Below are 24,449 nucleotides of genomic sequence, written 5' to 3'. Positions count from 1 at the left end.
TACACTACCATTGTCAAAGTTAGGTGCATGATTTCAAGAATAATTGCTTTTCTGTTGTGTTCACCTAGTGAGTTGTTGTACACAGTTCAAAGGGAAGCTGCCTCCAAGGCCACTGCGGTTGCCATTACAAGATTCACCATCAAGCTCTATGTGTTCTGAAGGACTTTGTGGTGTTGTAGACGTTCATGAATTATTCCCCATGCTTTACAGCTGAAGTGTCAGTGACCAGGCCTTTGACTTCACAGAGGGGGGTCTGTCATTGTTTTGTCTTCAGTTGTTTAAGGAGAGACTGACAACTGACAAGCGTTCCTGTAGAGCTTCTCGCACTTGTCTCCCCTTGCAAACATATTACAACAGGCGTACCATTTACGCCTGTCAATCTAGTCAGAATATATGAGGGGGATGGAGAGCACAGTTTTGGAAGACTGAATGCAGTTAATTCATTTCCTGTTTATATTTGCGTATAAATTAGAGTAGCCCAGCAGTCAGGAAAGCATTAACCACTGGTTCTAATATCCTAGTCTGCAGGTTTAGGGATTCACAGCTACTCAGCGGTGGGTCATTTGTGACAGAGCGTTCGAACAGTTTTGACATAAGTGACAATGCTTTTGCCTATATGTACCTGGTTATGTGATTAAAATAGCATATTTGTATGAAAAAATCAACATGGGATTGTCCATAAAATGATCAATTAGAGTAGGAGTTGCTGGCTATGCTAGATATTACGCACTCATTTATAGAAAAGCTACAGTAGGTAACTCCTGGTACGGTATGGTGATTATTCTCATACCTCTTGTTTCGACAGATCAGATTGGATGTCTGCCCCAACCATAAAGTGTTGGCTACCATAAAGATTATCTCACAGTTGTAAGGTGTCATAGACTCTTGACCTTTCCTGTTACAATAACTGAGGGAAGGGAGGTGTTATATTATAGTTAGTTCTGAAACTAATTACAGCTGACCATGTAAACTTGTAATTATTTACTTAGTGTGTGATATTGAACCACTTAACGGTCATGAGATGCGACTGCAGCCAGCTGGGCTTTTGCTGACACAGTTGGTTTCCATACGCCCATATTGTCCGTTTCCTAGCTTTGAATGAGGATGTTAAATGGATTTCCTCCTCCTATGTCTTCCTGGCAGTGATGTAGTGGTCTGTGACTGCCGACACCACTGTCAAAATCGCGCCCTAGAAACTAAAGTGCAAAGAGGGTTATCCCAAGCACTGTTTTGGATGATCTCTGCACGTGAGAGGTCAGTCGCAGCAGGGGTTACTGATCATTAATCTCCCCTGTCCCACGCCCTGCAGTATGGAGAGGTGTAAGTGCCCCTGGGGGGGATGGATAATGGCTAATGAACAGGAGGATGTTCTTTTAGCACTTGTGAGTGTAGGTGGTGGTGGTGTTGGGGGGGTAATGCACCACATATGAGTCAGTGTCCTTGGGGGGAGGGGGGGGGGATAAACATAATAATATTGACACTTGGTGGTGGTAGGGGATGGGGTGTCTCAGTGAGAGTCAATTACAGGAGTGGGGGGGGGGGGATGCCACTGGCACATAGTGCCGCTCACTGTTCTGTTGACACTCAAGAGTTGAAAGATTCTCTTTCAGTGGGGGCCTATGGAGATGAGAGGGTTGGTAGACACTGCCAATATACTTTTTTTTCTATAAAATATTTCAGTCCGTTAAAACATTTTTTTTAAAGTTAATTAAATGGGGGGGGAAAAACACTGGCAATTTCTGATTGGTTTTTGGTTAAATAATTAGCTAAGTGGCTAAAGAGCTTTTCAATAGGACAAATGTGGTCAATTCTGGATTTCAACTGAATCAAATGCAATGTAAAGCTGTATGGAAGACACAATGGCACAACCATCACATACACATTGTTAAGTTAAAAAAATTGTGTTTGTCAAAAGAGCAAAAAGTAAAAAATGGTAATACGGGTTGAGTATCCCTTATCCAAAATGCTTGGGACCAGAGGTATTTTGGATATAGGATTTTTCCGTGTTTTGGAATAATTGCATACCATAATGAGATATCATGATGATGGGACCTAAATCTAAGCACAGAATGCATTTATGTTACATATACACCTTATACACACAGCCTGAAGGTCATTTTAGCCAATATTTCTCTGACGTCCTAGTGGATGCTGGGAACTCCGAAAGGACCATGGGGAATAGCGGCTCCGCAGGAGACTGGGCACAACTAAAGAAAGCTTTTAGGTCACCTGGTGTGCACTGGCTCCTCCCACTATGACCCTCCTCCAAGCCTCAGTTAGATTTTGTGCCCGGCCGAGGTTGGATGCACACTAGGGGCTCTCCTGAGCTTCTAAAAGGAAAGTATATAATTAGGTTTTTTATTTTACAGTGAGACCTGCTGGCAACAGGCTCACTGCAGCGAGGGACTAAGGGGAGAAGAAGCGAACCTACCTGCTTGCAGCTAGCTTGGGCTTCTTAGGCTACTGGACACCATTAGCTCCAGAGGGATCGACCGCATGGAACTGGCCTTGGTGTTCGGTCCCGGAGCCGCTCCACCGTCCCCCTTACAGAGCCAGAAGCAAGAAGAGGTCCGGAAAATCGGCGGCAGAAGACATCAGTCTTCACCAAGGTAGCGCACAGCACTGCAGCTGTGCGCCATTGCTCCTCATACACACTTCACACTCCGGTCACTGAGGGTGCAGGGCGCTAGGGGGGGGCGCCCTGAGCAGCAATAAAAACACCTTGGCTGGCAAAAATACCACAATATATAGCCCCAGAGGCTATATATGTGATAAATTACCCCTGCCAGAATCCATAAAAAAGCGGGAGAATAGTCCGCGAAAAAGGGGCGGAGCTTTCTCCTTCAGCACACTGGCGCCATTTCTCCCTCACAGCTCCGCTGGAAGGAAGCTCCCTGGCTCTCCCCTGCAGTCTACACTACAGAAAAGGGTAAAAAAGAGAGGGGGGGCACTAAATTTAGGCGCAGTATATATAACAGCAGCTATAGGGGACATAATTCAGTTAGTCCCTGCATTATATAGCGCTCTGGTGTGTGCTGGCATACTCTCACTCTGTCTCCCCAAAGGGCTTTTGTGGGTCCTGTCCTCTGTTAGAGCATTCCCTGTGTGTGTGCGGTGTGTCGGTACGGCTGTGTCGACATGTTTGATGAGGATAATGATGTGGAGGCGGAGCAGATGCCTATAGAAGGGATGTCACCCCCTGCAGGGCAGACACCTGAGTGGATGGACTTATGGAAGGAATTGCGTGCACGTGTCGACTCCTTACACAAAAAATTTGACGACATGCCAAATGCGGGACAGCCGGCTTCTCAGCTCGTGCCTGTCCAGGCGTCTCAAAGGCCATCGGGGGCTCTAAAACGCCCGCTACCTCAGATGGCAGACGCGGATGTCGACGCGGATACTGACACCAGTGTCGACGACGATGAGTCTAGTCTAATGTCCACTAAGGCCATTCGTTGCATGATTGAAGCAATGAAAGAGGTGTTACAAATTTCTGATATAAACCCAGGTACCACTAAAAAGGGTATTATGTTTGGGGAGAAAAAACTACCCGTAGTTTTTCCCCCATCAGAAGAATTAAATGAAGTGTGTGAAGAAGCGTGGGCTTTCCCTGATAAAAGATTGGTAATCTCTAAGAAGTTACTAATGGCGTTCCCTTTCCCGCCAGAGGATAGGTCACGTTGGGAGACACCCCCTAGGGTGGATAAAGCGCTCACACGTTTGTCTAAAAAGGTGGCACTACCGTCTCCGGATACGGCCGCCCTCAAGGAACCTGCTGATAGAAAGCAGGAGGCGATCCTGAAGTCTGTATATACACACTCAGGCATTATACTTAGACCAGCTATTGCGTCAGCATGGATGTGCAGTGCTGCCGCTGCGTGGTCAGATTCCCTGTCAGAAAATATTGACACCCTAGACAGGGACACTATTCTGCTAACCATAGAGCATATAAAAGACTCAGTCTTATACATGAGAGATGCACAGAGGGAGATCTGCCGGCTGGCATCTAAAATAAGTGCATTGTCCATTTCTGCTAGGAGAGGCTTATGGACTCGCCAGTGGACAGGGGATGCAGATTCAAAAAGGCACATGGAAGTTTTGCCTTATAAGGGTGAGGAGTTATTTGGGGATGGTCTCTCGGACCTAGTTTCCACAGCAACTGCTGGGAAGTTAGCATTTTTACCCCATGTTCCCTCACAGCCTAAAAAGGCGCCGTTTTATCAGGTACAGTCCTTTCGGACTCAGAAAAACAGGCGTGGAAAAGGCGGGTCCTTTCTGTCCAGAGGCAGAGGTAGGGGAAAAAGGCTGCAACAAACAGCAGGTTCCCAGGAGCAAAAGTCCTCCCCCGCTTCTTCCAAGTCCGCCGCATGACGGTGGGGCTCCACAGGCGGAGCCAGGTACGGTGGGGGGCCGCCTCAAAAATTTCAGCGATCAGTGGGCTCGCTCACAGGTGGATCCCTGGATCCTGCAAATAGTATCTCAAGGGTACAAACTGGAATTCGAGGCGTCTCCACCCCACCGGTTCCTAAAATCTGCCTTGCCGATTACTCCTTCAGACAGGGAGGCTGTGCTAGCGGCAATTCACAAGCTGTATTCCCAGCAGGTGATAATCAAGGTGCCCCTACTTCAACAAGGACGGGGTTACTATTCCACACTGTTTGTGGTACCGAAACCGGACGGTTCGGTGAGACCCATTTTAAATTTGAAATCCTTGAACACATACATAAAAAAATTCAAGTTCAAGATGGAATCGCTCAGGGCGGTTATTGCAAGCCTGGACGAGGGGGATTACATGGTATCCCTGGACATCAAGGATGCTTACCTGCATGTCCCCATTTACTATCCTCACCAGGAGTACCTCAGATTTGTGGTACAGGATTGCCATTACCAATTCCAGACGCTGCCGTTTGGACTCTCCACGGCACCGAGAGTGTTTACCAAGGTAATGGCGGAAATGATGATACTCCTTCGAAGAAAGGGAGTTTTAATTATCCCGTACTTGGACGATCTCCTAATAAAGGCGAGGTCCAAGGAGCAGTTGTTGGTGGGAGTAGCACTATCTCAGGAGGTGCTACACCAGCACGGTTGGATTCTGAATATTCCAAAATCACAGCTGGTTCCGACGACACGTCTACTGTTCCTGGGTATGATTCTGGATACAGTCCAGAAAAAAGTGTTTCTCCCGGAGGAGAAAGCCAAGGAGCTGTCATCTCTAGTCAGAGACCTCCTGAAACCAAAACAGGTATCGGTGCATCACTGCACGCGGGTCCTGGGAAAGATGGTGGCTTCTTACGAAGCAATTCCTTTCGGCAGGTTCCATGCCAGAATCTTTCAGTGGGACCTGTTGGACCAATGGTCCGGATCGCATCTTCAGATGCATCGCCTAATAACCCTGTCTCCAAGAACCAGGGTGTCTCTGCTGTGGTGGCTGCAGAGTGCTCATCTTCTAGAGGGCCGCAGATTCGGCATACAGGACTGGGTCCTGGTGACCACGGATGCCAGCCTTCGAGGCTGGGGGGCAGTCACACAGGGAAGAAACTTCCAAGGACTATGGTCGAGTCAGGAGACTTCCCTACACATAAATATTCTGGAACTAAGGGCCATTTACAATGCCTTAAGTCAGGCAAAATCCCTGCTTCTACACCAGCCGGTACTGATCCAGTCAGACAACATCACGGCAGTCGCCCATGTAAATCGACAGGGCGGCACAAGAAGCAGGATGGCAATGGCAGAAGCCACAAGGATTCTCCGATGGGCGGAAAATCACGTACTAGCACTGTCAGCAGTGTTCATTCCGGGAGTGGACAACTGGGAAGCAGACTTTCTCAGCAGGCACGACCTCCACCCGGGAGAGTGGGGACTTCATCCAGAAGTCTTCACGCTGATTGTAAATCGATGGGAACGGCCACAGGTGGACATGATGGCGTCCCGCCTAAACAAAAAACTAGAGAGATATTGCGCCAGGTCAAGGGACCCTCTGGCGATAGCTGTGGACGCTCTAGTGACACCGTGGGTGTACCAGTCAGTTTATGTGTTCCCTCCTCTGCCTCTCATACCAAGGGTACTGAGAATAATAAGAAAACGAGGAGTAAGAACAATACTCGTGGTTCCGGATTGGCCAAGACGAGCGTGGTACCCGGAACTTCAAGAGATGATCTCAGAGGACCCATGGCCTCTGCCGCTCAGACAGGACCTGCTGCAGCAGGGGCCCTGTCTGTTCCAAGACTTACCGCGGCTGCGTTTGACGGCATGGCGGTTGAACGCCGGATCCTGAAGGAAAAGGGCATTCCGGAGGAAGTCATTCCTACGCTGATTAAAGCCAGGAAAGATGTAACTGCAAAGCATTATCACCGCATATGGCGGAAATATGTTGCTTGGTGTGAGGCCAAAAAGGCCCCAACAGAGGAATTTCAACTAGGTCGATTTCTGCATTTCCTACAAGCAGGAGTGGCTATGGGCCTGAAATTAGGCTCCATTAAGGTACAGATCTCGGCTCTGTCGATTTTCTTCCAGAAAGAACTAGCTTCACTACCTGAAGTTCAGACGTTTGTGAAAGGAGTGCTGCATATTCAGCCCCCGTTTGTGCCTCCAGTGGCACCTTGGGATCTCAACGTGGTGTTGAGTTTCTTAAAATCACATTGGTTTGAGCCACTTAAAACCGTGGATCTAAAATATCTCACGTGGAAAGTGGTCATGTTATTGGCCTTGGCTTCAGCCAGGCGTGTGTCAGAATTGGCAGCTTTGTCATGTAAAAGCCCTTATCTGATTTTCCATATGGATAGGGCGGAATTGAGGACTCGTCCCCAGTTTCTCCCTAAGGTGGTATCAGCTTTTCACTTGAACCAACCTATTGTGGTGCCTGCGGCTACTAGGGACTTGGAGGATTCCAAGTTACTGGACGTAGTCAGGGCCTTGAAAATTTATGTTTCCAGGACGGCTAGAGTCAGGAAAACTGACTCGCTATTTATCCTGTATGCACCCAACAAACTGGGTGCTCCTGCTTCTAAGCAGACTATTGCTCGCTGGATTTGTAGCACAATTCAGCTGGCGCATTCTGCGGCTGGACTGCCGCATCCTAAATCAGTAAAAGCCCATTCCACAAGGAAGGTGGGCTCATCTTGGGCGGCTGCCCGAGGGGTCTCGGCTTTACAACTTTGCCGAGCTGCTACTTGGTCAGGGGCAAACACGTTTGCAAAATTCTATAAATTTGATACCCTGGCTGAGGAGGACCTTGAGTTCTCTCATTCGGTGCTGCAGAGTCATCCGCACTCTCCCGCCCGTTTGGGAGCTTTGGTATAATCCCCATGGTCCTTTCGGAGTTCCCAGCATCCACTAGGACGTCAGAGAAAATAAGATTTTACTCACCGGTAAATCTATTTCTCGTAGTCCGTAGTGGATGCTGGGCGCCCATCCCAAGTGCGGATTGTCTGCAATACTTGTACATAGTTATTGTTAACTAAAGGGTTATTGTTGAGCCATCTGTTGAGAGGCTCAGTTGTTTTCATACTGTTAACTGGGTATGGTTATCACAAGTTGTACAGTGTGATTGGTGTGGCTGGTATGAGTCTTACCCTGGATTCCAAATCCTTTCCGGACCACTTGTCCAGTAAGTCCCATTGGAAGGTCCTCGCATGGAACCTGCCTAAGGGGATGGCCTCATATGATGCCACCATCCTTCCCAGGACTCGAGTGCAGTGATGCACTGACACCTGTTTTGGTTTTAATAGATTCCTGACCAGTGTCATGAGCTCCTGAGCTCTCTCTATCGGGAGATAAACCCTTTTCTGGTCTGTGTCTAGGATCGTGCCTAGGAGAGGCAGATGAGCTGTAGGAACCCACTGCGACTTTGGAATATATAGAATCCAGCCGTGTTGCCGTTACACTTCCAGAGAAAGTGATACGCTGTTCAGCAACTGCTCTCTTGATCTCGCTTTTATGAGGAGATCGTCCAAGTACGTGATAATAGTGACACCTTGCTTCCGCAGGAGCACAGTCATATCCGCCATTACCTTGGTTATGACAATCCCGTACCGCAATTCTGAGGTACGCCTAATGAGGTGGATAAATGGGGACATGAAGGTATGCATCCCTTATGTCCCGATTCACGATAAAGTCTCCCCCTTTTTAGGCTTGCCCTGACCGCTCTTAGCGATTCCATCTTGAACTTGAACCTTCTCAGGTATATGTTCAGGGATTTTTAATTCAATATGGGTCTGACCGAACCGTCTGGTTTCGGGATTACAACATGGTCGAATAATAACACCCTCTTGTTGAAGGAGGGGACCCTTGACCACCACCTGTTAAAGATACAATTTGTGAATTGCAGTTAACACTGGCTCCCTCTCTTGGGGGGAAGCCCGCAGGGCCGTCGGTGAGGGGCATCTTCTCACAGTCCAGCTTGTATCCCTGAGACACAATATCTATTGCTCAGGGACCTAACAGGCAGTGAACCCACTTGTGGCTGAACTTACGAAGGCGTGTCCCCACCGGGCCTAGCTCCGCCTGTGGAGCCCCAGCGGCATAGGTGGATCTTTGTAGGGGCCGGGGAGGACTTCTGTTCCTGGGAACTAGCTGTGTTGATCCCGGCTCTGACAAGAAAGGACGCACCTCAGACTTTCTTGTTTCTTTATTCGAAAGGCTGCATTTAATAATGTCGTGCTTTCTTAGGCTGTGCAGGAATATAAGGCAAACTAGCAGAATTACCAGCTATAGCTGTGGAGACCAGGCCCGAGAACCCTTCTCCACACAATCCTCAGCCTTCCATATGCCTCTTAAGTCGGCATCATCTGTCCAACGCATATTCTACAGGACACGTCAAGCAGAGATCGACATAGCTTTGACTCTAGGACCCAGTATACTCATGTCTCTTTGGGCATGCTTTATAACTATATATCTATCACTTAAGACAGCATCTTTAATATATTTACTAGGGTCTCAATCTCTGCTGATAAGGTACCTGTCCACGCTGCCACAGCGCTATAAACCCATGCCGACACAATCGCCAGTCTGGGTAGTATACTAGAATGTGCACGCTATCTGCAGGATCCCTGAGAATAGCAAGTGCTACCGTCTGTGCAAACAGGAAACCCTAGGAGAAGATTCTCAACACATCCTGGCCCTAGTGGGGAAAGGATACAGCCTGAGAATTCTCTTGTGGGAAGCTGCCGTCTCTTGTCTGGAGATTCCCGCTCTTTTTCCTCATGAGAGGAGGGAAATTTACCTTAGCATTCTTCCCCTTAAACATGTGTACTCTCGTGTCAGGGACAGATGAGTCATCAGTGATATGCAAATCATCTTTTATTTCAATAATCATATATTGAATACCTTCTAGCCATCTTGGCTGTAACTTTGCATTATCGTAGTCGACAGTGGAGTTAAACTCCGTGTCGATACCAGTGTTTGTTATTTTGGATAGTGAGCATTGTGAGACTCTGAAGGTCTCTGTGACATAGGGACAGACATGGGTAGATTTCCTGTCTGTTCCCTAACCATTTGTGCAATAAATTCACCTTAGCACTTACACATATCAAAACAGGTGTCGGCGTTGTCGACGGAGACACCCTCTCACACACATATCCACTCTATCACCTCGTTAGAGGAGCCTTTTACCTCAGACATGTCGACAAACGCGTACCGACACACCACACACACAGGGGATGCTCTATTTGAGGACAGTTCCCCCACAAGGCCCTTTGGAGAGACAGAGAGAGAGTATGCCAGCACACACCCCAGCGCTATATAACCCAGGGATTACACTACAACTCAGTGTTTACCCAGTAGCTGCTGTATATACAATTTTTGCGCCTAAATTTATGTGCCCCCCCCTCTCTTTTCACCCTTTGTGTACCAGGATACTGCAGGGGAGAGCCTGGGGAGCTTCCTTCCAGCGGAGCTGTGAAGAGAAAATGGCGCTGGTGTGCTGAGGAAGAAGGCCCCGCCCCCTCAGCGGCGGGCTTCTGTCCTGTTTCTGACTAAAAATGGTGGGGGGTTTACACATATACAGTCACAGACTGTATTATGTGTATTTTTATGCCAAAGGTATTTTTATTGCTGCCCAGGGCGCCCCCCCCCCCCACAGCGCCCTGCACCCTACAGTGACCGAAGTGTGTGGTGTGCTGTGGGAGCAATGGCGCACAGCTGCGGTGCTGTGCGCTACCTTAATGAAGACAGGAGTCTTCTGCCGCCGATTTCATCGCTTCTCTTCTGTCTTCTGGCTCTGCAAGGGGGACGGCGGCGCGGCTCCGGGAACGGACGATCGAGGTCAGGCCCTGTGTTCGAACCCTCTGGAGCTAATGGTGTCCAGTAGCCTAAGAAGCACAAGCTAGCTGCAAGCAGGTAGGTTTGCTTCTCTCCCCTCAGTCCCACGTAGCAGTGAGTCTGTTGCCAGCAGATCTCACTGAAAATAAAAAACCTAACAAATACTTTCTTTCTAGCAAGCTCAGGAGAGCCCACTAGGAGCACCCAGCACTGGCCGGGCACAGATTCTAACTGAGGTCTGGAGGAGGGGCATAGAGGGAGGAGCCAGTGCACACCAGATAGTGCCTAATCTTTCTTTTAGAGTGCCCAGTCTCCTGCGGAGCCCGTCTATTCCCCATGGTCCTTACGGAGTTCCCAGCATCCACTAGGACGTCAGAGAAAACAATGGTTACACTATCTCACTCTCACTCAAAAAAGTCCGTATTTCGTATTATTCCGTATTTCGGAATATTTGGATATGGGATACTCAACCTGTAGCTCATATTTGATTAAAGACCTGCCCCTCCTCTAGGTAAGACAAAGGTGATTTCATTAGGCAGGAAAATCAATAGATGCCAGTGGGCAGTAAATAGAAGTAATTTTGCAGCAGCACATACTGTAGGAAACTTGTTCAGTTTGTCCAGATTGGCATCAAGCAAATCACAGGCATTGGCATATGAATGTTCGTGCAAGGTCACACATCGTGCCACAAATTTTCTTTCTCTTAACACCAAGCTGTCAATTAAACACCCAGTATTTTTGCAATGTATTTGCACGACAAATTGTATTACAGGTTGAGTATCCCTTATCCAAAATGCTTGGGACCACAAGTATTTTGGATATGGGATTTTTCCGTAGTTTGGAATAATTGCATACCATAATGAGATATCATGGAGATGGGACCCAAGTCTAAGCACAGAATGCATTTATGTCTCATATACACCTTATACACACAGCCTGAAGGTCATTATATATAATATTTTTAATAACTTTGTGCATTAAACAAAGATTGTGTACATACACACAATTAATTTATGTTTCATATACACCTTATACACACAGCCTGAAGGTTATTTAATACAATATTTGTAATATTTTTTTGTATTAAATAAAGTGTGTATACATTGAACCATCAGAAAACAAAGGTTTCACTATCTCACTCTCACTCAAAAAATTCCGTATTTCGGAATATTTGGATATGGGATACTCAACCTGTACTATTATAAAGGGGGGTACTCACGGAGCGATAATCTAAGCAATCTGACTAGATTGCTTAGATTTTCAGCAAGATCGCTCTGTGTGTACCCCCTACAGCGATAGCGATGCGCAGCCCCGTGCGTCGCTATCGCTGCTGCTAGATTGGCCTGCATGCATCCCCCCTGCGCACTCAGCACACATCGCGCTGTGCTGAGCGGCGGGAGAGATGTGTGCTGAGCGGTTCGCTCAGCACACATCTCTCCGACATTTGCCGGTGAGTACCGGCCTTTAGTCGTCACATTGGGCCTGATTCAGAGCTTGGCAGATTAGTGGTGAATGATGCAAAGTATGACATTTGGTACTTTGCACATGCGCCGGACCCATACTGCGCATGTGCCCAAGAGTAACGCAGCCAGCCAATGGTGTCGCATATGGGCCCTCATTCCGAGTTGATCGCTCGCTAGCTGCTTTTAGCAGCATTGCAAACGCTAGGCCGCCGCCCTCTGGGAGTGTATCTTAGCTTAGCAGAATAGCGACCGAAAGGTTAGCAGAACTGCTCGAAAATCTTTTCCTGCAGTTTCTAAGTTTCTCCAGACCTACTCCTAGATTGCGATCACCTCAGTCCGTTTAGTTCCTGCTTTGACGTCACAAACACGCCCTGTGTTCGGCCAGCCACTCCCCCATTTCCCCAGCCACTCCTGTGTTTTAGCCTGACACGCCTGCGTTTTTTAGCACACTCCCAGAAAACGGTCAGTTTCCACCCAGAAACACCCACTTCCTGTCAATCACACATCGATCAGCAGAGCGACAGAAAAGCGTTGCTCGCCCCTGTGTAAAATTGCTTAGTTTTGTGTGAAATTACTTGGCGCGTGCGCCCTGCGGCCCATACGCATGCGCAGAAATGCCAGTTTTTAGCCTGATCGCTATGCTGCGAAAAACGGCAGCGAGCGATCAACTCGGAATGACCCCCATGATCCATTGCTATGTTCTAAGATGCAGCTTGTATAACTAATGCAAGCAGGAGGCGTGACGCGTTCTGCTGCATTACCATATTAGTGCTATCGCTGCTGCTTCCATGTAAGCAGCGGCGATATCCACTACAACTGCATCTGAATCAGGCTCCTTACCATGAAAACAGTCAGTACAAGCGCTTGTTCAGTCCAAGGTACTGTATACCCAGGGCCGGATTAAGGTTTGTGGGGGCCCTGGACAACAAACTTGTGGTGGAGGCCCCTATCAATAAAAGTGATATAATGGCGATGTTATAAAAAATAAAGTATGATTTATCAATCAGCATTGTGATTGTGTTCAATTCATTAAGAAAAAAGATATAGTATTTTTTTTTAAAGCAAAATGCAAATCACACTTTACAAAATGTACCCTAATGTTTCAAATATCTTGTGTATGCACTACCTTGTTTGCCCGGGATGTCAAGGGAACACAGTGACGATATCGCTCCTGGAGCGTATCATCTAGTGTGTACCCAGCATAAGTGTGCCTGTGTTTGTAACTTTATTTAACTACGAGGGCAGTACGGATGGTGTAATGGTTAGCATTACTGCCTCACAGCACTCAGGTCATGGATTTGATTCCCACCATGGCCATAACTGTGTGGAGTTTGTATAATCTCCCTGTGCTCCGGTTTCCTCCCACAATCCAAAAATATACTGGGAAGTTAATTGGCTCCCAACAAAAATTAACCCTAATGTGCATGTAGGTGTGGTAGGGAATATAGATTGTAAAATATATAAATATCTGATACTAAATAAATACTAATACTGGTTGTGTGTGTGTGTATATATATATATATATATATATATACAGTACCAATAAGCCCGGCTCTCCCATTGGAATAATGCTGCTGCGCCGGGTGCCTCCACAGAACAAATTTACAGATACTACAGAGGTACGGCACTTCTGCATGCATAAGGACAACATTTCAATGCCATTATTCCGGCATTGTCATCAGGTCACCAGTAGTGTCCGGCACTCCCATTAACCAAATGTACGGCTGTGGTGAAGATCCCCCCATGCTTGTATACAAAAAATAGTGCGGCACTCCGGAGGAATAAGCAGACGCTGAGGCAGAAATTTGATCAAAGGACATATACATAAAAACAGACACCCAAGCATCAGTCTGTCTCCCCAGTAAATGTGCAAAATGAAATAACCGATTGAGAATAAAGAACTGGCAATGGTCAGTTCTTTAAGCGCTTTGTGTCTCAGACACCAATGGAGTCCAGGGTTTCCTCCTGTCACATCACCACCGGGTGATCCCATTTGCTAGTCACCTTGGTCAGCCGACACGTTTCAACCCTCTAGGGATCTATCTCAAGGCAAATGTCAGGGTGCCAAACTGTTTGTCCAAAACCATAATATACCCTAGTTAACTAATCTCATTTGGCGCACACACCTCCTAACTATACAGAAATCAGCTGAATAACCAATCCTAACCACCTCACACAGCCTGTTACATGGCTGCTACTTTATCACTCTTTAGGGTCTATTCATGAAGCAGTGGAAAAGTGTGGAGAAGTGAACCAGTGAAGAAGTTACCCATGGCACCCAATCAGTGTTGAGGTAACATTTAGGAAATGCATTTTATAAAATTATACATAGCAGTTGATTGGTTGCCATGGGTCACTTCTCCACTGGCTCACTTCTCCACACTTTTCACTGCTTCATGAATAGACCCCTTTATCCGTCTCCATTTTATCACTTTTAGTGGCTTAATACATTTGGGCCATATGTCCCAATCAAAGTGGTCAGTCCTGGTCATTTGATTCCCTTTGTTATATAGTACACCATGGTAACTACCTGAACATCGGCCGTAAATCATCCAGTCCAATCATGTGATACCAGGTTTGCCGGATGTTACATAATAGTTGTGTAGTAAGTACGGAGGCAGCATTTCCTGTTCCCCTTGTGTGCCATAGCAACATCCACACTGTGTGTAGCGTCTCTCCGTCATTAGCAGTTTGTAAATAGCAGCACTTCCTGCTTCTAAGGGGTGCCATGAAGACAGACATGTCATGACTGCTTCCATTGTTAATGACTGTCAAGGTAACCCCCCGTCTTTTTTTGCAACAAAGGAATCACATAGTGCACATAGCTCTTTTTCTTAGGCTTTGTCTGTTTGTATACCCGACCAACAGGGAATATACATTGTGTCACAAATTTTCTTTCTCTTAACACCAAGCTGTCAAGCATAAACATAAACAAGTTAAAATTAACAAATAAAACAGCATATATAAAATGCTGCCATGCATTCTATCTTACAGAAACCACTGTAGCTCAAAATCGAGGTTGCAAAGTACCATAATCATAAATAAACCTAATTTCCGCTTTGGCAAGTTGGCTAAGGTGATCTCTTTGTCTCATAATTATTCCCTATGATCTTCAAACTTATAAACCATTCAATATCAGAAACACAGTAGAGCAATTGTGATCTAGTCTGAAGTGATTAAAAAGGTGTGAGTGTCCAGCCCCTTTCTGATGTTTCAGAGGTGTTCCCTCACCTGCATCTTTAGGGGTCTGGACATACATCCAATATAAAAAAGATGGCAGCTACACTTAATGGCTTAAATCAACTACTTCTATCTATTATTTCCACTTTCCTACCTGCCTCATCAGCTAAGATAGGTGTTTATCCACATGATGTAAATCTGTTCTGTAATTCCTTATCCTGCTGCAAGTAAATTGTGTTATCTGTACAATTCTGTTTTTGAGTCTTTTAAATCAGCCTCCCAGGATTGAGTTAAGCCAGTTGTCATGATGGCAGCTACTTGCATGTATAAAGGTCTGAGAGCCAGTACATTAATACCGCTTTTAGACCTACTGAAGCAGGTCGCAGCCAGGAGCCCTGACACGGGAGCTACCCGGCTGCGACCCGCTTCAGCCCCCATTTACACCGGAGTCACCAACCCAGCATATTGCCGGGTTGGTGACGTTGCCGGTGACGCGACGGGGGTGGCGCTTGGAGATCACATGATCTCCAAGCGCCGCCCAGCGCGCCCGCACATAGAGTGTAAACGGGAAGCTGGGTCGCTCGATCCGGCTCCCGTTTACACTGAACAGTTTGCCGGGTTGAACACGTGTTCAACCCCGCAAACTGCCCGAGTTGGAATAACGTGTCACTCGACACGGATTATTCCAACTCTGCCCTTTTGCACCGAGCAGCAACACGGGTTATGCACGTTCATGTGCAATAACCCGTGTTACATGCTGCCGGTGCAAAAGGGGTATTAGTGAAGATTCTGGTGCGTATATTCCCCTTCTCGAAAATAGTTATACGACTAAAAAAGCGAGAGAATTCACTAATATCAAATGTGAAAACAATGTTTAGGGAGTTCTCATTCAAAAATGTACAGAAATCCTCAAGAAATTGTTAGCCACCTTGACAAAAATAAATAAATAGGACATCATCGATATATCTCGATCAGTATTTCAACCAGGTATCCATGGAGCTCTATGGAAGTGATGTAGATGCCTTACAAAGTGTAATTTTTGGTTGTAGGGGGAATAAGCACCCTCACTGTTTTCTTTATGTGGGGGATAAATGTGACTACGAAGGAGTTTATTAAAAAACGCACAACCTTTAACTATGTGGAGGATACAGTTATAGGTTGATAGAATCATAACTGTGTTTTTGTTAAGCAAAATGAAATCATAAAGGAGAAAGAAGTACCCATACACAGCATTTCTGTGAATTCCCTTAAGGGCTCCTCTGGGGTTTGACAAGTAAATTTAAGCAATGTCTTCCAGCTCCATATAAACACACCCACGCTACCTGTCCCAAAGGCAGCACACATGTCCCAAGATCTCAAAGTATGTATACACTACCAATTCCCACCAGAGTTATCTGTGTTAACTTTTCTGTTCTTTCATTGTCTCAGCCTGGAATTCATTCAGAAGAGCCCTGAGCAAAACATTTTATCCTAAATGTACCAGTCTCTGCAGTATGTAGTCAACAATTGTTTTTACAGGTAATTAGGGCGGATGTCTTCTCTACCTGTCAGAGGCTCAAAATAGAATTGTTGCGACAGGCCTGACACATCTCTGCCAGCAAGGCAGATTTATCCAACTGGAAGTGCAATGGGGAGAAACCTCAAATTAATTGGTGAGGAAACCCTGCTGTGAAAAAAACGTCAACATCCCGCTCTGGGATTTAACAGGGGGACACAGAAATTTTGTCAAATTCATGCATGGAAAATCTTACAAGATATTTCAATTAATCCCTGTAAAAAAGGAGAGGCATACACTTGGGAGACATATGTAAGAGATTGGGACTGTTTCGCTTCTCACCTTCATTGAGCAATGAGAAAAACCAAACAATTAACCCCTCTGTTTGTAAGGGTAAAATATATGAAATATTCATAGACAGATATGGGTGTTTCTAATATTCATGTGAAATTAATTCCTTAGGGCTATCTGTAAGCAGAAATGAGCATTTTCAAGAAAGCTGGTTTATGACAATACAATGCTGAGCTCGCAGTTGAGTCTGCGATTACTTCTCAGCAATAATATCTGCCACTGTTTGCAGGGACCTGTGTGGTTTGCATTTTACAATTAGAGACATGGCATCTTTTCTATAAGCATTGTTCTTCCTTTGCTTAAAGGAAAGCTGCTGTATTGTTTCAAAATAACGTACGTGACTGTCATTGAATAAATAGGTCCAACCAAGCAAGCCTATGTCTGTTTTGTTACCTTAGGGCTTTACACCAATTTTTTTTTAAGATAACACATTTTCTTACTGTTCAGTACAGGGATTGGCAAGTATACGCTGAGTATAGTATAAGTGCAGCATAATTAGACGGTGACATATCTGTAGACGTGCCTTTTCGGAGGCATATCTCGTGCGCTAACAATACGTAGTAATCACATGATGATGATGATGACTACTGATTTCCTGGTGACATAATGACCTCTCCAGCAGTACCTAACTCATTAACATTATGGCTATATTATAGAGATGAGCGGGTCCGGTACTCCCGAGAACCGGACCCACCCAAACATTGAGATCCGAGCCGGGATCCGAGTCCGGCTCCGAACTTCCTGCCTTACTCGGATCCCAAAGCGAGGCGGAATGTCATCTTCCCACTGTCGGATTCTTGCGGGTTTTGGATTCTATATAAGTCCCTGGTGATCTGCGCCATCTCCACTTCGGCTGTGGAGAGTGTACTGGACGGACATATCCATCTCAGTACTGTGTTGTCTGGTATGGGGCAGGTGTGTTCTCTCTGTCTGCTGTATCTGAAAGGGGTGCTCTCTCTGCTGTATCTGAAAGGGACGCTCTCTCTATCCACTGTATCTGAAAGGGGTGCTCTCTCTGTCTGTTGTATCTGAAAAGGGTGCTCTGTCTGCTGTATCTGAAAGGGGTGCTCTCTCTGTCTGTTGTATCTGAAAAGGGTGCTCTGTCTGCTGTATCTGAAAGGGGTGCTCTCTCTGTCTGCTGTATCTGAAAGGGGCGCTCTCTCTGTCCACTGTATCTGAAAGGGGTGCTCTCTCTGTCTGTTGTATCTGAAAAGGGTGCTCTGTCTGCTGTATCTGAAAGGGGCGCTCTCTCTGTCTGCTGTATCTGAAAAGGGGGTTCTCTCTCTGCTTGCTGTATCTGAAAGGGGTGATCTGTCCGTCCATCCAGGGGCTCCGCCCCAGTGTAACATTAAAATAATAAAAGCTAAAACAAAATGTCTTAAATGATAATAAAAATATATATGTTTTGTTTGTGCTGTTCCCCCGTATACTATACAATTTTTATTTTATTTTCATAAGTGCTGTGACACTGCCGGTCAGACCGCAGTATATTATTTCCTATTCATACACGTATTGTGTGACGCTGTTGGTGAAGCTAAACCTCAGTGTGTAATAAGATATATATTTCTGACTCATTTGTGCAACACTGTAACTGCCAGTATGTGATATAAAAAATAATACATATTTTTTACTCATTTGTGCGACACTGTAACTGCAATGTGTGATATAAAAAATAATAAATATATTTTGTGTTAAATTGTGCTGTGTCATCCCAGTGTACATCAAGGGACTGTAATTGCTCCGTCCATCTAGGGGTGTTCTCTCAGTGCATCCAAAATAAAAGACATCTTTTTTTTATATATTTTGTGCTGTATCCTCCCAGTACACATACAGGTATGCTTCATCCATTTCAGGGTGCTGTGTCTGTAGCCCATATTCTTATAGTATAACTTATTGTTATAATTTGTCCTATTTTCATAATTCTTATTACCACATTGTGATTAATTCAAATTAATATTACAAATAATAACTATAAATTAACTAAATTTAAATTAAATTAATATAACTTAACTCTCCACACTTGAATAGCAAACCTTCTGCATATCAAAGATATCTTTGAGGAACAGAAGAACTTGATCCAAAATAAGTTAGAATCATGATTACAGCATCTAAAATATTGTCTTTTTATTCTTCTTTCCCCAATTCATCTTTTTGTGAACTGAAAACTCAAGCCTTGCCTAATGTGTTGTTTTTTTAAATACATTCTTTTTTTAAATATTTTGTGCTGTATCATCCCAGTATACATCCAGGGACTGCAGCTGCTCCGTCCATCTACGGGTGTCCTGTCAGTCCACTCAAAATAAAACACATATATATATCTTTTGTGCAGTGTCCTCCCAGTATACATCCAGTTGTGCTTTGTACATTTCAGGGTGCTGTGTCCATAGATCATATTCTTATGTTATAACTTATGATCCTATTTTCATAATTTTTCTTACCACCACATTGTGATTAATTCATATTATTAATAATTATAAATTAACTAAATTTAAATTAAATTAAAACAACTCACCTTCTGCATATCAAAGATATCTTTGAGGAACAGAAGAACTTAATCCTAATGTGAAAATCATTTTTAACGGATGATTAACAAACCTTCTCTATGTCAAAGATATCTTTGAGTAACAGAAATACTTGATCCTAATTTAAAAATAATTTTAACAGATAATTACAACATTTAAAAATATATTAACTGCCTTGTGTTTGCTGCCCACTGCTGTCGCTTAACTTAGGGGCTAATTCAGACTGGATCACTGCAGCGACAGTGATTGCAGTCTGAATATTTTTGTGGAGTGCGCTCACGCAGCGGCTGCACTGGGCGTGTGGACCCCTTGGAGCCCAGAGAGATGCTATGAGCATCTCTGGGCTGCGATCGCCTCAGCCTGATTGACAGGAACAAAAACACCCCCAAATTCTGTTATTTTAGCTGTTTTAATGATTTTTTTCAAAAAAATCTAGATCCAAAACCAAAACCCACAAGGGCGGTTTTGGCAAAACCAATACAGATTCAAAACATGAAGGAGATCCAGATCCAAAGCCAAAACACAAAACCCGAAAAACGGCCCGGCGCTCACCCCTACTATATTATATGATGTTGCGCCCTTCCATTTGTCATTTCCAATTGGACAAAGGTAGAAGTTACTATGAAAGAAAATTCAGCTTCATTTTTAATGGGGTAAACAATGAATATACCTACTGTATTATGACATGTCTCTTTTATACTGTATATGACACTTTATTGCATTTAACTGTTGTTTATAAAGCTATAGGTAGGTGTAAGTACACACATTTGTGCACCTACTGTATTACTGGCATAAGTATTACTGATTTCTAACTGGGATGGTGGAAACATATCAAGGGAGAGATGTACTATGGCGGCACATATCCGGGGCGAAGCAGGTAGCTACATCGACGATATGTAAGAACATCTAATTTACCGGAGCTAGTGAATGAAAACTCTCCACCCAGCAATCCCCGCTACAGCGCACAGCGCATCAGCTTAGTGCTGATGTGCTGTGTCTCCCTGCTTGGCCGGCTCCAGTGCGCATGTGTGAGATCTCGCTACTCACGCGAGAACTTACATGCAGCCTGGAGCCGGCACCCGCCACAGCCAGGGACAGCACTGTCCCTGCTGTGGTGACAGATGTTAATTGATAGCTTCAGATGTTGTAATGGTCACTGCCACTGACCGTTCTTACATTGCCCTACATATCAGCGTGGTGTTCCTGTCACTGGGCACACACTGCCGCTGTCATACATGGTGGGGGAAGCGGTATCAGTGCATACAACGTGCGCTGATACCACTTTCCACCCCTAATGATGATTAATACATCTACCCCAAAGTACCAACCAGCCTGTAAAATGACAATAACTGATTGGTTGATAATTTATCTCTCTAGACTTAATCTCTTTCCAAGCTTTGATAAATCTCCCACATGGATCTTAAAATGTGTTTGACTGAGTGGCGTATCTATAATGGGTGCAGTGTCTACAGTGCACCCAGCCCCTGGGTCCAGGGGGACCCACACCGCACACGCTGCACCCATTTATTCAGTACTTACCTCTCCGGTATCCACCGTCAGTTGTGCATGCTCATTAAGGAAATCATAGGGAAAATTGCCACCACACCATTTTCTTGGAGCAATGCAGTAGACTCTAGCCCAGCGCTAGAGTCTACTAGCGTTCCACAGCTTACACACATTATGCTGCTGGCTAGAGAGGAGGGGCCCCAGATGGAGACTGCACACGGGCCCCCTCCTCTCTTTATATGCACATGGTCTGACTCTACATGTACGCATAAGGTAGGTAAGTATTTTTTTGTATGAATGCTAAATAAAACCCATTATCTTTAGACATCACTGTTAAAGGCTTTAAACATAGGGATTTACTAAAACACTATTGTTTTTTTTTTTTTTTAGTATATAGAATAAATTCTTGCTATTGATCTATTGCATTTGGCACCCAAACAAATGTACATTAGGGCTAACTTAATAATATGATTAGCAACGTATGTGTTTTAGACTGCGAAAACTTGTTATGTGATTGTTGCTGGTTACAACACTTTATTGCTCTATAGTAGTTAAATAATAGTATAGAAATTTAATTTATTTATTTTTTTACTAAGCAATCCAGTGTGACATCTGACATCTAGTTTTCTGTTCCACGAAATGGGAGCCCCATCTAAGGTCGGCTACACTAAGCTTTTAAGAAAGATTACACTCAGCACCATTCAACCATTAACCTCCATAATAACATTGCCACTTTTCCTGTTTCTTACCCATCACTTTAGACACTGAAAATCAGTTGGGCGTTTATTATATTTTACTTTGATATGAAAAAATTGCACTGAATAGTCTAGGTTCTATACATTTGTATGATTAATGTAGCGCTTTTACCCCGTGTCATTGCACCTAACTATGGGGGACATTTACTAAGCAGTGATAAGAGCAGAGAAGTGAACCAGTGGAGAAGTTGTCCATGGCAACCAATCAGCATTGGAGTAACATCTATAATTTGCATACTATAAAAGGATACAGAGCTGCTGATTGGTTGATGGACCACTTCTCCACTGGCTCACTTATCCGCTCTTATCACTGCTTAGTAAATGCCCCCCCATGGGTGGTATTCATGCCTGATCGGTCTTTTGAGAAAATGCAAATGGGAGCTTTTCGTCCATCAGCGCATGTGCAGCACATGCATCTCACATGGCCAAACTTTCATTTTGCGATCACATTCTGGATGGATGCAATCGTAAAATGATTGACAGGTGGTGGGCATTCGTGGCCAGCGACGCAACGTTGGGGGTGTGTGGAGCTGCAAACACAGGTGTGTCATGGCCATTTTCAAGGCGGCCCGATGACATAGCCTGTGTTACCTGCAATTGGAATCATGGAGGCAGTGCGCCTGCGTGCGCAGCCTGGTTTGAATTGATTTCAATTGAATTGCGATCACATCGCAAGGCGGCACCATCATACATGCTGGGTGGCACCACACATGTTGGGCGGCCTTGCCCTATGCTGGGCGACCTCCAGCATGCAATTTGATCCTTAGCAGTTTTTGCTAATTTAGCAAAAACTGGTAAGAATTCTGAATACCCCCCTATGAGTGTATACAAAAAACACAAGCAGCGTTTGTTGCAAATGAGCAGCGGCTTGCTATATTTGTAGTTGTGTTATATGATTAAAAGAAAGCTATTTGTTTATTTCTGTTTTTTACAACCCTGATTTACTTCCCGTAATGCGCTGTTCGCATTTCCCAGCAACTGCAGATCTCATGAATAAACTTTACAAGACATGCAGTTTTGTAACATTGACCTGATTAGTAGTTCCATGCCAAGCCAGCTCCCCTGAGGACGACCTGGGATACTATGCATGTTCTTCATCTGCAGCATTACAGACCTTATTTGGCTACGCACATTCCCATGTGTAGTTTCAGAATATGAAACCTGCCTAAAAATAATAGCTTCTCTTTCCACAGTATTTCAGCACTAAATATTTAGCATTGATGATATGTGTAGCCGCCAGGACATATAAAAGGCACATCACAATGGGAGGGAAAATGGAATTGGGAGGAAGAATCTTTATCCTCCTGAGTCAGTCTTATGTGGATCTATGTAATCTGAAAAGCTAATAAAAAGATCTCTATAGTATATGTTTAGTCTTTTAGGGGTCTTTGTTCAACTTTAGAACTCTTGTAACTATTGGCATGTCTATAATGAATGCAGTTGTGCGGTGAACGCGGACCCCTGGGTCTAGGGTGAGCCCACACTGCACACACTGTACCCATGTTTAATTACTTACCTTTTAGGAGTCCCGCATCGTTGGTGTTGCAGCTGCAGCAAAAATCACCAGCAAAATGGAAGACGCACATTAACAGTAGTGATTTGCCACCGGAACATGGTGGGTGCCATGTTTCCGAAGACCTGCGCAGAATGCCAGAGCCTACTACACTGTAGAGAGGAGTCTGCACACGAGCCCCTCCTCTGTTAAAACGGGTTTTAGTTTATAAAAATTAAAGTGGACAATGTCTATCAGGAAAGATGCTTAGCAATTGCTAGTGTTTGTTTGACGTGAAAATGCTAGATATGGTTAAAAACATTGATAAGAAAAGTGAAACAGACTATCTAATATTGTAATCCCTTTTTCTTAGGTTTCATCATGGTGACTACACTGTGGATGTGAGTATCAACGATTACCTGGATATTTACTGCCCCAATTACGAGATTCCACTCCCAGCAGACAGGATGGAGCGTTATATACTCTATATGGTCAATTTTGAAGGCCATGCCTCTTGCGACCATCGGCAGAAGGGGTTCAAAAGATGGGAGTGCAACCGACCAGATTCTCCCAATGGACCATTGAAGTTTTCAGAGAAATTCCAGCTGTTTACGCCTTTCTCTCTGGGGTTCGAGTTTCGTCCTGGACATGAGTACTATTATATTTGTAAGTATCAGCGGCACAAGGATCACACCATCATATTTATGAAGTGATGCCTTCATTTTACATGTAGAGATAGTAGGCCTCATTTACAAAATGCGCTAGTGGAGAAATGCAACTCACTTTGGTTTTGTACCAGTGCACCTTAATGTTTCATCCAGTATACTTCAAGGTGCACACACACCTGCTTTCTGGTGTACCATATTTGGCACCCAAACAAATGCCTAGGTTTGCGAACAGGCAAAAGTGTAAAAATAACATTAGATTCAACCTTTTAGCGCTTAATAATCACCCTATTTTACTAGTGGCTTTCACCTAAAATCTATTACTTAAATCTGTCGGAAGAGTGAAGGTACTTTGTGGTGGTCATTATTCCATGTGGCAATTTTGTGTTTCAAGTTTTGTTGTTTCATGCTGCACTTTTGCTGTACTCAAGGCACATCAGGACAAATCAAGGCCCATGATGTCATCAAAGTGGACCTTGTGCTGAGTTATTCTGTTTTTAGTAAATGAGGCCCCAGGGTATTCTCTAATATATAAACTGCCTGGACACACTGGGATATATCATTGTATTAACAAAAAAAGATGATTTGTTATGACCCCATTTGTGGTTGCCAGGCAAGCCATGTTGATCTTTATGCGTACAAATGAAATATAATATTATATAATTGCCACAAATAATTCTGCAATTAGAAAAGCACAGCCGTATCATTCACTCAGAAAAGATGACCACGTTTATTTTTTTCCAGCAGCCGCTTGTTCTTTGGA

The 24,449-nt window shown here is 44.6% G+C and overlaps 1 protein-coding gene across 1 annotated transcript in view; it reads left to right on the top strand.

Annotated features, from left to right (window-relative positions):
- Positions 1 to 24,449, top strand: part of EFNA2 (ephrin A2) — a 361,912-nt gene that overhangs the window by 280,545 nt on the left and 56,918 nt on the right. Inside the window, exon 2 of the mRNA XM_063914335.1 lies at positions 23,395 to 23,687. Within this exon, the coding sequence (XP_063770405.1) occupies positions 23,395 to 23,687 (293 nt within the window). The remainder of the gene's footprint in view (positions 1 to 23,394; positions 23,688 to 24,449) is intronic.

This window comes from Pseudophryne corroboree, chromosome 1 (genome assembly GCF_028390025.1).
Source record: "Pseudophryne corroboree isolate aPseCor3 chromosome 1, aPseCor3.hap2, whole genome shotgun sequence".
NCBI classification, from domain to species: Eukaryota; Metazoa; Chordata; class Amphibia; order Anura; family Myobatrachidae; genus Pseudophryne; species Pseudophryne corroboree.
The sequence above is the reverse complement of the archived record's forward strand: the minus strand, read 5'-3'. Positions and strand labels throughout refer to the sequence as shown.